The following is a 17,233-nucleotide window of genomic DNA, read 5'->3' as shown; positions in this document are numbered from 1 at the left end:
GTGGAATTCACATCCCCCCACCCTCCATTTAGCAAACCTGCTCCCGTCATAGGCTGGTAGGAAACTGGAGTTGAAGTGGATTGGCGTAAGTGGGCTAGAAAATGTAGACAGACCCATACCACCTACCACAGAGTCCCAAACCTGCATAGTTACCCTTGTGGCCGGAAGCTCCTACACACTCTGCGGTCTCTCTCCTTTTGGCAAACATGGGATGTAGCGTAGAGGCTTGCCCACCACGTCCTCCTCCAGCATGCACCACCCCTTAGACGTATAAAGGATTAACTCAGTCGTGAATTACCCTAAGCTGCGGTGCCCGATCACCTGTGAAAATCGGGCGGAGCCATACCCCTGATTTCCCTGGGTCTATGGAGAGTGGATTTAGAGATTCTGGCCTACTTCCCCCTCCAGATACATCCCATGATCGCTTGCTGCATCTGAGTTGGGGAACTGGATGGGGTTCGCCACCAGGAGAGCCTGGAAATGGCATAATAGCCTCAGGAGGACGTTCATTTTAATAGCCAAAATCCTCCCGAACCATGTAATAGCTTTCATTCCCCGCGACCTAAGGTCCAATTTGATGGCATCAAACAGAGCGGGTTAGTGGGCCCGGTATAGATCGTCCCACTGACGGGTAAGGTCAATCCCCAGATATTTGAGCTTCCCCGCCACCCAGTTGAAGGGAGCTACCTTCCTTAAAAAAGCTAGCGTCCCATCCCAGGAAAGGATTTGTACAGAGCCTCAGTTTTCCCTAAATTCACCTTAAATCCCGAAACCCGTCCAGGAGCATGGAAACGGAGGCCTTGACTCTCGACGGGGAGAGGATCACATCAGCGAAGAGGGTAAGTTTGTGCTTCACCCCTGCACCTGTGATATGTCGTGAATGCCCTTGGACATCTTTGCCCTCACCGTGAGGGCTCCACCGCCAACGCAAAAAAGTAGGGGGGAGAGGGGACATCCCTGCCTAGTGCTTCTAGAGAGAGTAAAGGCCTGGGAGATAGCCCACCCATCCCCCATTTGCAGAAATCTGTGCTTAGGGACATGAATACAGGGAGTACCCCTGTTATGAACTCCTCTGCAGGACCCTCTGGAGAAAAAGCCATTCAACGCGATCGACTGCCTTTTCAGCATCTAGCCCTAGCAATATGGACAGATTACCTGTGCGATGGGCTACACCGATGAAGCTTACACGTTTTCAGACATTGTCTGCGACCTGCACAAATCCTGCCTGCTCCTCTCCTACCAGTAAAGGAAGTACCTTATCAAACCTGAAGGTAAGAATCTTGAGATTCTTATCTGTGTTGAGCACTATAATAGGCCTGTACAAGGGGGCAAGACACAGGATCGTTACCAGGCTTGGCAATCAGAGATATTCCAGCCTGCCCCATAGATTGCAGAGAGATACCCTACAAGAATATCCTATTGAACAGCACATGCAGGGGGTCCAGAAGGACATCAAAGAGGCCTTCCCCAGCCTCAAAGAAGAAATTGCCCATAGAATCTCCTCTTTAGTGAACTCACTGTCCAGGAGGTCGCGCTGCTCCGCAGAGAGCTTTCGGCATGGGACAGTGCTCCAGGGAACTCTTATCGAGACTGGGTCTGGATAGTCTGAAGCATTTATCACCTGGTAAAAGGCATCAAATTTCCCCAAGATTTCCTTATTGCTGCTATGACTATTTCCAGCACCATTGACGATCCAGATATCTTGCAAGAGTTGGTCCTCTGTTTAAGCTTCCAACCTAATATTTTCCTGGCCTTGTTACCGTCCTCAATTTTAGCTTGGCCCGAATGATACTAAATTCTGCCCTCAAGGTCTCAAACTTATTAAACTGCCTGTAGAGCACAGAAAGCCTTATGGGAACCCGTCTCTCTTTGCTCAGTCATTAGCTTGCAATTCTTGGGTCAGCATGGCACCCTCAGCTCTTCTCAGCATCTTGAGCACAGCAGCCTTGAAGATGCATATGCCCCTTATCTACCCCTTAAAGGCATCCCCAGGGACTTCCTCAGAAATGTGGCCCAAGAGTTTATTCTGTAAAATCTCTGATCATAACCCTAATCTCATCACGTATGATGGGGGTCATGCAGGAGCGCCTGATTGAGTTTCCATGATCTGAGAATACAATAGTGCCTATGTGGATTCTGCCCACATTGGGGACGAGCTCCTCCCTTACCCAGAAGAAGTCAATTCTTGAGTATATACGATGGGAATGTGAGAAGTATAGTCTCTCTCGCCGGGATGCATATGCCACCACACATCAACCAATTACATGTCCGCAAACTGTTTGAGCAGCATGTTAGAGGGTCTCACAGATCCCTAGTGATCCCCTTTATATTCATCCAGGTTATTGTCCATGGCACTTTAAACCCCCCACCGCCCCGCACCTCCCATAGTAATGTGCCTCGCATAGAATGCTAACAGCTCCCCAGGACTGCAAAATGAAAATCATTCAGACCCACATTGGGTCCGTAAATGGATGCTAGCATGACTTGGGAGCCCCCCAAAAGCCCAACAACATATAGTGGCCCTCCCCATCATACTTCACCCTCTCTACCTGGAGTGGGGTATTCTTCCCAAGTAGGATCCCCACCCTCACTTCTTAAGGCAGTGTGTGGAGAATTGCTGTGGGAATTCCCTAGTTTGCATTCTGCCCACATCTATCCTACGCAGGTGCGTCTCTTGGATGAAAGCAATCTCAATCTGCTGACGCTTTAGCCTATGCAGCAAAATGTTCCTTTTCCTGGGCTACTTCAGGCCCCTAACATTATGAGACAAACAACGTAACTCCATGGCTACAATAGGGTGAAGCCAATCGTGCCCGCAATAATAGTTAGAAATCCCCTAACACCAGTACTCTGTAAACAACCCATGAGAATGCTTCCATCAACATTCAAAACCATCAACAACATTTAACACAAACAAGACGCAATAAACATCCCCAGGAGTGTAGAAGCAGCTTTGCCTCGCCTGGAATCAAATTCCCAACACAGACAAGCCTGCCACCTCCGCCTCCCGTCCCAGTGGAAGGCACCCCTAACCAATCAGGGTTTACACTTGCAGGGGGATGTGGGGGGATGTGGGGGGAGGAGGGGGCAACAAGGCAGACCAGCGATCCAGTACACCAAACCATTGCTCCTCCATAGTCTATCAGTGTCCTCCTCCTTGCTCAGGTCAAGCGAGATCCCTATGACCTGGGCTGCCTCCTTTGGTGCGGTAACACGCCACTGCCTCCCCTCCCAGGTAAAGAGTAGGCCGAACGGGAATGTCTATCGGTACTGCATCTGTTCCTGCCTGAGTTTTTCCGTGACTGGCCTGAATGCTAGCCGCTTCGGAAGGGTGAGCGCTGCCAAGTCCTAAAAAATGAGCAGCTTCTGTGTACCCTATGCTATCTCACCCATTGATTTAGATGCTCACAGGATCTCTTACTTAACAGTAAATGCGTGGAATTTCATTAAGATATCCCTAGGTTGACCCAGAGGGTTCTTCCTGAGGGGGACAACTCTATGAACCCTGTCTAGGATGATGGGGTTTGTCGATATAATCAAGGAAGGTCTCTTTAAAGAAGCGGAGGACCCATGCGCTCAAGTCGGACTTCTCGGAAGCCTCTTCCAGACCCCAGATTCTGAGGTTATACCTACCGTCTGTGCCTATTTTCTAAATCTTCAATCGTGGAGTTCCTCAATTCCTTGCTTGGCACGGGCCTGCTACGCCTGCAGTTGTACGACATCCTACTACAGGGAATGTATACATTCTTCGGCGTCCCCCACTCTGGTGTTAATCTGCCGCCGGTCCCTAAAGAGCCCTTTGAAAGACTTCTTCAGCCCCTCCGTTGCTGCAGCAATCTCCTTCTTGACCGAGGTGGCAATCATCTCCTCCAGGGTGGCCATACATTCTAATAAATCCACCTTTGTGAGTGGGGGGGACCAGCATCCCCTTCCATGGTCGCCTCCATACCTTCCCCAGAAAATTTAGCGGAGCTGTTAGCACCACAGCGCTCTGCTGCAGGAGCCCACAGTGTTATCACCGAGCGCACATTCTTCGGGGGTGGGGGGGCACCTCACCTCTGTTTTACTGGGTGCCCCAGGACATATGCCTCATTTCAATCAGGTGAAAGGGAGGAAATAACACAGAGCACTGGCAGGGGCGGCAAGCCTGTCTAGCCGGGAACTCCAGTACCTCACCCTGTATCCAGTAGTCTAAAGTGGGGCTGCAGCGTGCCTCAGGATGCCCATGGAGGTAAAAAATCAGCAGACAGAGCGAAAGCTGGCCTGCTCTACAATGGGGGTCTGGGTGCACCAGCCCAGTTCAGTCCACAGCACTGCTCCTCGCTGCCAGATCCGACACACAGGCAGACTGAGTCGATCCACCGATCGCTGTCGCCGGGGGAGGCTCTCAGCCCCTCCAAGTCTGGATGTGCTGCCGCAGTCCTTGTTTGTCGGGGCTGGTTAATGCCAGTCCCAGGTTCGCTGCATTCCGGCGCCCGCAGCTCGAGCAAATCAGGTCCCTGCACCGCTCCCACCAAGGTCGCGGGGCACAGTGTCCTCCCGGGGCACTACTCCTCTCGTAAGGGGCCCAGGCCATGCGGCTCCCGGCATGGCACTAGGCGGCAGGCGCCGCCAGCCACAGATCAGGCCGGGAGCAGGCCCCCAGAAACTGCAGAGGGCACGTCTGGGAGGCAAGGCCCCTGCTTCAGGGGGTTAATTGGTGGTACACTCCACATCAGACTCACGTGACCCTCTAAAGAGCAGCCATCTTGGTCAGCCGCTGACCACGCCCCCTCCGACCATCGCTTTTCAGCCATCCTTATGTTAAGAATGTCGTCAAAAATCAACCCTGAAGGTGGAGTTTGGGAGGTCATCTTATTATGGTGAGCTGGAAAGACACTGAAGTCTAGATAAACCCAATCAAGATGGGTAGCAGAGCTGCAAGGCTTAGGATCGGGATGGTTGTGAGAGTAGTCCAGGGCTACAATGACGCGCACACACAGAGCACTCTAATATTTCCGGTTAGATAGGTAAGTACTAAAATATACAGTGATGTATTGGGCCTTTAAACTACACATTAAGCAATCAAACCTTGAAGCAAGTATTTTCACACTACTATCAAATATGTATACACATCCATAATTGGGGATTCTTACTAGAACCCTATGGTTTACTTTAAAGCCAATGTTTTTATTATTTTTATTATGTCATTTAGTTTATTACAAACTTTCGACAAGGCGTAGTACAGAAGATAACCAGGAAAAAGAAAAGCAAACCACTTGATAGAACATAAAACAAAACCAAATCCGAACAAGGCAAACAAAATAGAATTCACAATACAGATTACATAATTCCTATAAATTTAAATCATCACAAACACTGTTTAAACATTACATTACTTAAAAGCAAAATCTTCAAGATATACAAATTCTACCCTCCCTGTCACCCATTTATCATACTAAAACTGATTAAATATTTCAATCTACAAATTTTGTGAACACAAAGATCAATTTAAAATGTTCTCCCTAACACAAGCAATCCCACCATTCAGATGCACTCCTGGTGGGTGTTTCATGTACAAATTCCCCTAAGAATTTTGTTCTCAGATGTGTCAAGGCTGGACAATAAAGTGTCAAGTGCTTCAATGTTTCCTTATGGACTTATTACATAACCTACATTCATCCCGCCTACCCAAAACTTTGTTCAGAGTGTTAAGAATCTCTCTGGTGTGCGAAACGGGTTCATCCAGAATTTTATAAAGAACAGTGTTCGAAGCTTGGAAACTTTACCAGGTATTTAGGCAGAGTGTTCACCGCTTTTCTCTACTCGGATGCTCCAATAACCAGTATTGCGTCTTTAGGGTTTCAGTGGACATCCATTCCCAGTACCATAGTTTCTTTTTAGCAGCGTTAGGTTTGGCTTTCTGCATCTCCTCCATAATATCGGCACTACACAGTAATGCAGCACAATTTTTAAACCACGTTTCCAAGACACCAGCCAACTTAATTCCTTTTTTCGATTTTAGTACATCAAATTGGGGGGGTGACTTCTGAGTTTGCAATACAAAACTAGGGACTTCCCGGCCACTAAAGCATATATTAAGAGGAGCCCCAATTCGTGCTTAATAATTGCGATTGGTACACATCCGGGTAAGTGAAGAATTCTTCTCCAAAATAACCCTTCTAAGGAAGGCCAAATCTTCCATGATGGGAATAACGAGGCCTCAGCTGCGTATACTATGACCTTTTGCTTATAAAATGTCAGCCCGGGGAGGAGTGAAAACGTACCAAACGTCTTGTGAATTATAAGATGTTAGGTGGCCAAATTCCTCATCTTGGCTTTCAGTTCCAGTTTGCGTGGGTTGTCATTTAAACTGGAATGTATCGGAATTCCTAAGTATCTAACACTTTCCACTAGATTCACTCGTTTATTTCCCAATCGCCAAAGAGTTACTGAAAACTCACACATTGCCTTCCGCAGAGCTGTCAAGACTCTACTCTTCACTTAATCATCACCATGTGCTACCTGTATACTACGCTTTTAATATTACCTGCCTTAATATAAATGTAGGTATTTAGTCTGCATTGGTTCCAAAGGCCACTCAGGTGGCCCATGTAACTAAGCTCATCACATGTAACAGTGCCTCAAAGCCCAGGGGCTGTTTGAGCGCTATATAAATTTAAATAAATAAAATAAGTTACGTTTACACGCTTTTAGACTTTCTAGCATCAAAATCGCTGGTTTCGATGCGTTCACTTTCAGACCATTTTGCTTCACATAAGCCTGTAGGGCGTCTAATTTTTGATGCAGTCCGATTGGGGTTTGGTCCAAGCCATCTGCGTATAGCATCCAACCAGCTGTCTCCCCATTGTTCCTAGGTGGAAATGCAGCACTCCCCCCTCCCCCCCACACCCCTCCTCCCTCCCTACCTCCCCCCCACCCCCTCCATTACCCTCTGTAGGTCTGATATAAATAGGTTAAACAGTTCTGGGGCGAGTGTACAGCCCCGTTTTAGTCCCCTTGAGGTGGTAATTTCTCTAGACAGTAGACCCTTCTAGAGGCAGTCTAACCTGCATAGAGGTGTTAGAGTACAGAGCCATAATTGGCGAAAGGAGGTTACTGGAGCAGTCCCACACAGCCATTTTAACCCATAATTACTTTATTTATACTGTTGAATGCTTGCACCTAGTCGACAAATGCGATATAGACTTAACCCTTCGCCTTTATTGCCCTGACCTTGAAAATATTTAACAAAAACAGTTTCAGGCTGCATCCCACTTACTTTACAAATCCTGTTTGTCTTGCATCACAGTGCCCTGAGTCAGCTACCAGCGTTTGTCTGACCAAAACAAGGAATGCATAGATCTTCCCCAAAACATCGAGAAGGGCCATAGGGCGGTAATTCTTTGGATCCGCCCTGTTGCCCCTCATGAACGGGACAACCACAGCCTTTCTCCAGAAATTGTGGACCTCCTTCCTGGTCGTGATCTCATTAAATACATTCGCACAGAAGGCAGCCCATTCTTCCGGGGCTCCATTGAGCATGAAGTTCGAAAGGCCATCAGGGCTCGGGGCCCTGGAATTACTTGCCCTCTTTATAATCCCAAAGACCTCCTCCTTCAAGATACTAAAGTTCCACCGAGCCCCTTCCGATGTAATACTAACACGAGACTCCGGGCACCAAAGAAAGATACCAGTTACTTCCTTCACTGCGTTACACTGAAGAGTCATATGCCGACCACCCACCTCATTGAAGAGACGCCACAAACGTAGTCCTTGGCTGGCAAATCTTCAGCATTCCTTCGGTGAAGTGGTGCTCTTGTATGATATTAACCAGTTTTTATATTGCTGTCTTCGCTTTTTACTCAAGGTTAGTCTTTCAGACCACGGTAGATAACGGAATATTCTAATATCCCTATTGAGTGCAAGTTTTCTTTTCGGCCACTTCAGTGTCATACAATGCTTTGGTCTAAACTGGGATTTCAATCCACCCACTTTAACATCAAGATACGTAATCGCAACCGATATTCATGTGGCTCAGGGCTGTGATGTTTCGTTTGTTGAGAGAGATAACATTGCTATCATTTAATAAGTCTGTTTCTTCTCTGTCCCACAACCACCTCAGACTCCCATGACTCTGTTTTTTCACCTACTGGTGACCACAGTGTCAGCTGTACTAGATCGTGGTCACTATTTTTCATTTTAATGACTTCTAATGATTTAATCAGAGGGGAAACGCCAGTAGAGAAAAAAGTAATCTAGAGTAGAGCGGTTAAATCTTCATCAGGTAGTAGCACCCGGTATGTCCCGTGGGGTGTGGCCATTTAACATGTGAAAGTCACTCCTCTAATTTTCTCAACCAGATTTCCGCCCTAGCTTTTGTTTTCTTCAGTGCCATTACTGTGTTGACAAATTCCCATCCTTCCAGACAAATGGGTTCCAATACAAATGTCTAATTATTAACAAAGGGTTGTCAAGGCCTCCTGATTCTTCCTTTCCACTGATATTGTTTGCATGTATGGGTTGAGATTTCTGGCTTTGACAACTTCCATTCCCTGGCCCTTCTTTATCAATGTCAGAAGATCCGTAGACGGCCTACTCTTAACTCCTTTCTTAGCAAGGTTTAGGAAAAGATCGAAGCCCTCAACCAAAGGAGCAATTAAAAGCCAAGTTTCTGAGAAACGTAAAATATTGAATTTTACTAGATCATTCTGGTCGCTGTTGAACAAATGTCTGAATCCTCGCATGTTCCAGAAAGCCAATACCATCAGATCTCTAGTTGGGGGATTCAGGCGTTACTGGGTCTTGTTGACATTCAGGATCTTCACCACCCACCCCCAGTTCGCCCTCTTAGGTTGATTAGGTTTTTTCGGTTTGCTTGCGTGACTATCAACCTCTTACTCTGTCGGTTAAAGGTAATCCTTAAGGGGTGTTTGTTGTCAAACTGCTCAGCCTCTGGGGCAGGGGACCCAGTGACTCCACGGACCAGATTATCATTTGTAACTGGGGATCTGTTACACCTTAACCCTTTATCCACCTCTTTTATAGGGATCTGGTGCTCATACTCGCGAGGCGTTCCACACCTGTAGCATTTAGGGTCACTCTTGTCTCTGTCGAAACCTAGGGGCCACAAGGCCTCAACTGATTGCAAAAACAGATTGTACATAACAGTAGAAACTCCACTGCTGTAATATCATCAGATGCTATGTCACGCAATTTTGCTATGTGTTGAAACAATCTCAGGTCGTTTTCGCCTCAGCCCATCGTCCACTGATAACATTCTATCCAGAAATGCCCTGTAAGAGCTGTAATTGCTTTCGGCCCCTGGTAGTTCTTTGTCTCTAGCACCTTTTGAGAAGCCCCCATTCTGCAGAGCCACTGGAGGAGCCAACATTTTAGCTTTTTGTCCATCCCTTATGCTTCTGTCTTGATAATTAGGGACATTATTCTGAAAAGATCTTTTGAGCAGCTGATCAGACCAACCATGCTCCTGATGGTCATTCCGATCTCTCCAATGAGGGGTACTAGGTACAAGACCCTTCGCCACCCTTGAATTTACTGTTTTGTGGAGTTGAGGGGCTGCTTGTTTTTAGCTTGAGCTACCAGTTGGTGTCGTTTATCCTTCAAAGTCAAAAATTGGCCAGCCAGGTACTCTGACGCAATTAGTTATTGATACAAAGGTGGTAAATGGTGCATTCCCAGTGCCTCTATTATTATTAAAGTGTGCCACCGAAAAGAGAGGTTGGTTGACAGGTCCGCTCACAAACCTGTACAAAAAATCACTTGCCTCATGTTTGCTGTCCATTCCGCTCACTGCATGTTACAGCATACCCTGGATTTGCAGAGATAGGAGCTAGAGATGCATGGTAGTGAAGGGACCATTTCAGAATCGGGCGACCACTGTGACGGGGCCGCCTAGCGCCACAATGGCAGCCTTGTGGTTTATGCAAGTTGTCTCACTGAGCCATTGACCGATTAGGTAATAAGAGGTTCTGTAGTTACACTGCCATTCTGGGCTGGGCCAAATGCATAAATAGGTCCTGAAGCCCAATCCGTAAATCCCAGCAGATACACCAGATTGAAACCATAACCAGGATAATTTCCAACAGCAGAGAATCAAAGGCTGCCAAATACAGAGTCTGTTTAGGGAGCTTGGAAAGTGTTGATGCGATTGATGTAAACACCCCAGAGATGCTTTCTTTTTGGTTGTTTTTATCATTGAAATTTCTTTGATTTCAGTAACTTTTGGGTTTTATTCTTTTGATTATATTGATAATGTTGGTGCAAGCATTTTCGAAACCATTCATTTTGTAGTTTGACAAAGTAGTTTTTCCATAAGTAAAGGATTTCGAAGTCAACTATTCCCCACAACGTGTGCGCTGAAATGGAAATCATTGGTCAACTAAGGGATATACCCAGTTAACCTCTTCTTTCAGCCTCTACCGAACTGTACCTTGGGATACCACCATGCATTAATCTAAATGTAATTTCAAATGGGTGGAATACTTCTTTTAGCACCTTTCTCGGTTAGCCTGTCAAGTATTATATAGTTACATTTTGTGTAAAAATGCATTTTTCAAATCCTGAATTTTTAGTATGATTTTATTACTTTTGTTTTGCCTGAAAACCTTTGTAAATATGTTCTAATAATTGTATATAAACTGTATTAGCTCTGGCACACAATTTGAACTTGCGAAACCTTCCAAAAACTAAATGTTTTTCTTATTGCTGAAACTTTGTAAACAAAATCATTTTAAGACTACATAGTAGGATTTTATTTCCCTGATCCAAGATATTTTGGATATCAGCAAAGAAATTAGGACTTTTATTGTTTTCTAAGTTATGAATGTCAATTATTTTGCTAAATAAATATTACATTAATACTGATAACTTCTCCTTTCTGAAAGTAAGTTGGGTACTTTTGTTTGTTTTAACCCATTTTTCCTACTCACTACATATCTCTGTAAAATTGATATTACTGTTATCCCAAAGTGTGTAAAACAAAATCATGTAAAACCGAAGTTAAATTGTTATTAATCAGTACTGATACATCAGAGACACGTAAATGACTGTGGGTTACATTATAAACATTTTATTTTATTTCAGATTTACCTTTTCCGGAGGGAACTATCATCTAACACCTGGCCAAGAACGCTTTTTTGGACCCCCATTACAAATGCAAGCTCCTTGTGTTCCACAGCAAATACGATCATTGCCCTTTAATATGCCCAGGCCTTTAAATCTACAAATGAGTAGTGTTATTGGACTAACTTCTCATTATCCACCACATGGTATGCCTGTTCAGCAGCATAACATATCTGGACAGGCATATATTGAGTTACGTCACAGACCCCCTGATGGCAGACCTAGACTTATTTTTGCTCCTCCTGGTACTAATGTAATCGAAGCTGCCACCCAGCATCATAGACAGACAGGGTTCTTTCCTGAACAAGACTTTCCGGGGCCAAGACTAATGGAATCGATGAGAAATAATCAACCAGGTTTACCTGGCACCATACGGATACCTATGCATTTTGATCATTTATCAGAATCTCAGCAAAATCGTATGCCTTTAAACCATCCACATACACTTGCTTTGCATTCGGGGGATCATGAACAAGTTGATTCTTTTTCATCAGTTAGTTTGTCTGGAACCTCCCCCACTAAAGTTTCAGGCGAAATGCAACTTTCTAAACGGACAACTGAAGGATTGCCTGACAAGCGTGACACTGATAACTCTACAGGGAAAGATTTAGATGTGAAAGATCTTGAAGGAGTTGAAGTAAAAGATTTAGATGATGAAGATCTTGAAAATCTAAACCTGGACCCAGACGATGGCAAAGGAGATGAGCTGGACACTTTGGACAATATTGAGGCCAATGACCCCAATCTTGATGACCTTCTTAGATCAGAAGAGTTTGACATAATCGCATACACAGCTGGAGAACTTGATTTAGGTGACAAGAAGGGCATGTTTAGTGAAGAGTTAGATCTTAATGTCCCAATCGATGATAAATGTGATCTCTTGTGCAAGAGTAATGTTGCCAAAAACAGTGAGAAAAAGAGTCGGCTGGCAAATTCACCTGTAGTCCCTTTACTAAACAAAACAGATGCTACTGAAGTAAAAACTGAAATCATAACCCCAAATTCACAAGAAGAAAGAACACCTGAAAATGTGGAGCCTGGCTCCAGTCAGTCTTGCCATTCTCCTAGTACGGGTTCAGGGCTGAGTCCGATAACTGCTGCTACGGAGTCTTGCAGTCAGGGGGTTAGCAATGAAAACAATCCGGAATCTAGTGCACTTTGTCGAAATGTCATTCAAGGCCATCCTCCGTTGTCTAGCCAAGGTGTAATCGTTACATGCAGTGTAACCAGACCTACGCCAGTTAGAGGTTTGGTAGCAAGTGAAAAATCAGAAAACTCTGAAACATTCTGTTTGAGCTCTCCGCCACAGTCTCCGACACCAGCACAATCAAATCAGTCATTGGGTACCCCTCACACTATAATGACACCTCCACGACAAATGATGGAGCATGCTGCAAGCTCTAATTTGACTATGGTGGCAAGGCTGAAACATACCTTTAAGGGGCCAACTGTAAACACAGGTGGTATTCCCATGCAGCCAACTGGTCACACATTTGGGACCATGGAGCCTGAAAACCAAATTGCATCTGTGGGAAATCAGCCAGGCCCTAGTGCCCTGTCTGGTCCCCAACAACTGATGCTACAGCAAAATCGAGAAAGGCCACTTCTTCTAGAAGAGCAACCACTTCTTCTGCAGGATCTGTTGGATCAGGAGCGACAAGAACAGCAGCAACAAAGACAGATGCAAGCTATGATTCGCCAACGTTCAGAGCCATTTTTCCCTAATGTTGGTATGTATTCCATTTATTTTACTTTTTGTGAAAAGTTAGACTAAATCACAGTTTAAACAAATGACAATTTTACTTTTACATTAATAGCTATTTGCATCTTATTGTTTTTCCGTAGCCATTTTCTAGACAAATTGACCAAACAAATAACCCTTTCGTTTAATAGCTCTTCAGACTTTCCTTGCACAAGGCCCATCATTTTAGAAAAATCTTGTCTTTTTTTATGAAGACTTTTTTGAGTTTTTAACCAGAAGAAAAACAACCTTTCAATTATCTAATTTTATTACCCATATGTGTCCGGCATCACAGTCTCCATAAAGACAATCCTATAAACAACATAAAACCTCAATAATGAATATTCTTAACCCCTTCAACAGACCTTGCAGAGGTTATAAATCCATAATATTGTCTGCAACTTCCTCCGGCATGTAGCCCCCGGTTTCCTCTGCAGCAATATCAATAAACTCCACCTGCAAGGAAGACCATAAGTGTACCATTTTCATTACTGGTTCAATTGCCACGTTTGCCATATTTTGTCAGGCTTGACAGTACAACCCCTCGGTTTATAAATTAATTTCACAATATCCATAGCCCTGTTGAGCTCTATCTTCCATTTAGATATCTTGGGGACTTGTATGCCCCGCCATTTCCAGGCATTATTGCTATTTGCAGTAATCCCGTTCATAGCAATTTAGAATTTCTTGAGCACTCCATCCATATCCTCAGCAGGGTATATTTGGGAGCAACGTCAAGATGTGGTTTCAGTACTCTGCTTACTTCTGCAACTTGAAGATGTGGGCATGAGCTGAACAGATGCATGTAAGTGTGCCACTGGCTATTATGACTGATTCAGTTGCATCCTCCCTTCGACCCTTCCTCACCAGTCTGTACAGCAAGTAATTTACTCTGTAGTATTTTGAATGGGATCAATTGCATTCTAGCAATTATTCTCACTTGCCTATGAGCACATAACGCATCTGTCCAGTCCCCATTCTCGAATGCACCAAAGTCCACTACCCATTTCACTTTGTTTAGTCAAGGGGTCCATTGTATTGTTAACCTTCTATAAATTAGAAATTCTCTTGTCCAGGATTTTGGCTTCTAACACCCACTTTTCCAATGGTGAAGCTAGGCACCGATAAGATCAAATTGCTTAGCTACAGCAGAGGGTCATCTGCGTACAATGAAACAATGTCTTTTATCGTATTCGGCCATTGAAATCCAGCCAGTATCGGGTCCCTCCTAATCCATTCATCCAGGGGCTCCATAGTCATGTCAAAGAGGAGGGGGGACAGCAGGGATGCCCTTCCTTTTTGCCTGGTCCAAAGGAATTCCACGGAAATGTGCCCATTGACCCTCTTTTTACAAGAGGACCACAAGCAAAATATGAACCCTCTCAACCACTGCCCACATAAAAGTCCACTCTATAGAGTCAAATGCTTCTTGTGAGTTGACTCATAATATCACTGTTATGCTGACAACCCCCTAATGTAGTGGCAACACGTATTCTTGTAGCTCTGCCCGGGTGGAAGCCACAATCCAAATGGACCTGCAATTTTTCACTGCCTGCAGTCTAATTGCCAATTTATTAGCTAATATTTTGGTCTCACTGTTCAATAAACAAATTGAACCATAGTGCCCACAAGAGTGATTTCCTTTCTTTGTGTTCCTGTGTTTACCTTTGTTTTCAGATCTTTACAGATGATCCCTTGTCACTGAGAAACAAACATTCTAAGGCTGTACTCACTAGTTTCTTCACTGAGCGCTTTGCATTGTTCATCTGAGAGCCCATCATGACCTGGCGTCTTCCCAACTGGTAACTGTTGTATAGCTCGCTCTAATCAGTTATTGAGATCGCCATAGCATCCTTTTATTGGTATATTAGATGTCCAACTAGAAGATCCTACACAGAGGCCTCAAATGTTGAATCGTCACTTTTCCTATCACTCGGTTATAACTTTATGTAATATGCAGCGACGGTCTCTTTTTGTTTCCCTGCTCATAAACCCTACTTCTTGAAAGCCAGCTCTGGTGCTGCGCATTGTCAACAAGGATTTCAATATGTTTTCTCCAGAACAATCTGCATATTCCATCCTCTTTTAACTGTATAAACTCTCCAGTCCTGAGAATTCTCGCTCTGTTCATGCCAGCTCCACCCATCTGTCCTTTTATTTTTAAATGAAAGCAATGTCTTGTCCCCTTGCCATTCTTGTACACCTCCCACAGCATTACTGACCCTACGTTTTCCTGAAAGAGAATGGTTGGCTCCTCTCTAAATTCATCCATTACTTCAATATTTCAGTATCTCCAACTGATATGCAAAGGTCCCAACACCCCATCAAAGTCACTACTACCAGGGATTGGGGGGGGGGGAGCATCAGATATCCGTATTATAAGGTAGGTAGCTTCCAACATTCTAAGAGCCTTTACGTTAGGAAGAAACCTAATGTGTGAAATGTATCGATTCACCCCGGAATTAAAGATTTAAAAAAACGTTACCTTGGTGAATTCCCTCTACACATCTGTCGGTGGCATTGACTAGGCCCAATATACAAATATAGTTTGGGTCCAGCCAGTTCTACCTCTGGCTCTATCCATGATATTTAAGAAGTCTGCAATGTTTTTAGCCTGTTTTCGTTTATCAAGGGATGATCTCATTGCTCGTCTTCTCGGAGACCGCCAAGTATCTACACCTTGCATCCTTTTTGGAGTCCAACATCTTCAATGATAGCTGTTTCCAGGCCAAAATTGCCGTCCACCCGGGAACCATTCCTAAAACCAGCATGATATATTTATGTATACAAGACGTCTTTGAAAAAGGTACGTTCGTCCCCCGCTAAGTGGGTTTCTGGGAGAATGAGTAGGTCCGAACCCAACCTCTTAATATGCTGAAAGGCTGCTCCCTTATTGATATGATCAGAGGACACTGAAATTCCAGGAGGGACCATTAAGCAAAGCCTATGACATCCTATCTGGGAATCATTACCATTCGGATCCCTAATTTTTATTACCCTGACCCCTCTCTACTTCTCTTCCGAATTGCATGGTGGGTCTAATCACGGTTCCTGAGATGTGCATACACCTTGACCAACAGCCCTATACCTATCCAGCCCACAGCCCCTTCTGTCCATACTTTCTTAAGCCAAGAAGCATCTGTTGCCCTGTGAACTTACCTGAAAATACAAATTAAACCAAATTCAATGACATTAGATAGTTGCACAATAGTTTTCGGAGACTAACTCAATAATCGCCTCCTAATTACCCACTGCCCACCACACAATGAATATTAATTTGCTGCATCCCAATCTTGTCATCACCCAGCATATAACTCTTCTGCTCTAGGTTCCTATTGTGACGCCTTAATCTTTAACCTACACTGCATCTCTTCGCATCAAACCATGACCAAGCATGCCACCATAATCTTCCTGCCTTGTCCGTCAATTCACTTCTCCACTTCCTCTTAATCAGTGGGCTCCTTTCCTCTATGATGGCCTTTCATGCAGGGTCCAAGTTAGGGTGATGGGCCCTTTATTTGCTCTAGCAGCTCTGTTGTGACGATGTTTGTCATTCCTCAGTCTGGTCCTCTTGGAATAGAGCTGGTAAATGAGACGATTACTTATTTTTTTTCTGATGCTTTTCTGCATGTCTGCTCGGCATAGGTTGTGTTGTGGGTAGTTCAGTGGTTTCCAGATCTGGAGTCCTTTTGGTTTCAGATTCTATTTCTTGCAAACAGTCAAAGTAAATGTCGCTGTGCTTCTTTCCTCCTCACTTGGCAGATGTGCCATTGGTTTTGGTACATTTTGGTATATATTATGTGCAGAGAAAGAGTTTGGCACTGTATTAGTCCAGTTTTAAAATCAAACAAAATACATTTTTGATAACTTTTTATTGGACTAAGTGAGTTGGTCCATTAGCTTTCAAAGTCTTAGAGACCTCTTCATCGGATGGTGCTCACATGACAAATGATCGTACAAAGATAATCGCACACAGAGCTGGACATTCGCTTTTAAATTAAAAAAAAGACCAGGGATTCACCCACTTTCAATTTCTTTGGCTGCAAGAAAAAAGTATGCAAGGAATTCAGTCCTGCATGGCCCCTTAACTAAAGGGCCATAATGTTAGAAAGCAACATAATTCAAAATAGACAATGGAGACCGTTAGGGCTTAGTGTGAAGAATCCTATGGATCCTTGTAGTATCATGAGAGATATGAGGATGCGGAGGTAAGTTAATGGAGGGGCTTCATTGTAAAAGGAATTAAGCGTGACAGGATTTAGAAAGAGAGGGAGAGTGAGCTCCACCAGACTCCAGGTTCCTCTTCGCCTGCTTCCAACTGTCCCATCCTCACACACAGTTGCATCACTGAGCTCGGAGCACGGGCCG

The 17,233-nt window shown here is 44.5% G+C and overlaps 1 protein-coding gene across 7 annotated transcripts in view; it reads left to right on the top strand.

Annotated features, from left to right (window-relative positions):
• Positions 1-17,233, top strand: part of KMT2C (lysine methyltransferase 2C) — a 2,745,351-nt gene that overhangs the window by 1,767,204 nt on the left and 960,914 nt on the right. For all 7 annotated transcript variants that reach the window (XM_069647923.1, XM_069647922.1, XM_069647921.1 and 4 more), the window contains one exon: positions 11,086-12,854. In XM_069647923.1, coding sequence (XP_069504024.1) covers positions 11,086-12,854 — 1,769 coding nt within the window. The remainder of the gene's footprint in view (positions 1-11,085; positions 12,855-17,233) is intronic.

The sequence above is a fragment of the Ambystoma mexicanum genome, chromosome 2q, assembly GCF_040938575.1.
Source record: "Ambystoma mexicanum isolate Mex_15411 chromosome 2q, UKY_AmexF1_1, whole genome shotgun sequence".
Classification (NCBI taxonomy): domain Eukaryota; kingdom Metazoa; phylum Chordata; class Amphibia; order Caudata; family Ambystomatidae; genus Ambystoma; species Ambystoma mexicanum.
The sequence above is the reverse complement of the archived record's forward strand: the minus strand, read 5'-3'. Positions and strand labels throughout refer to the sequence as shown.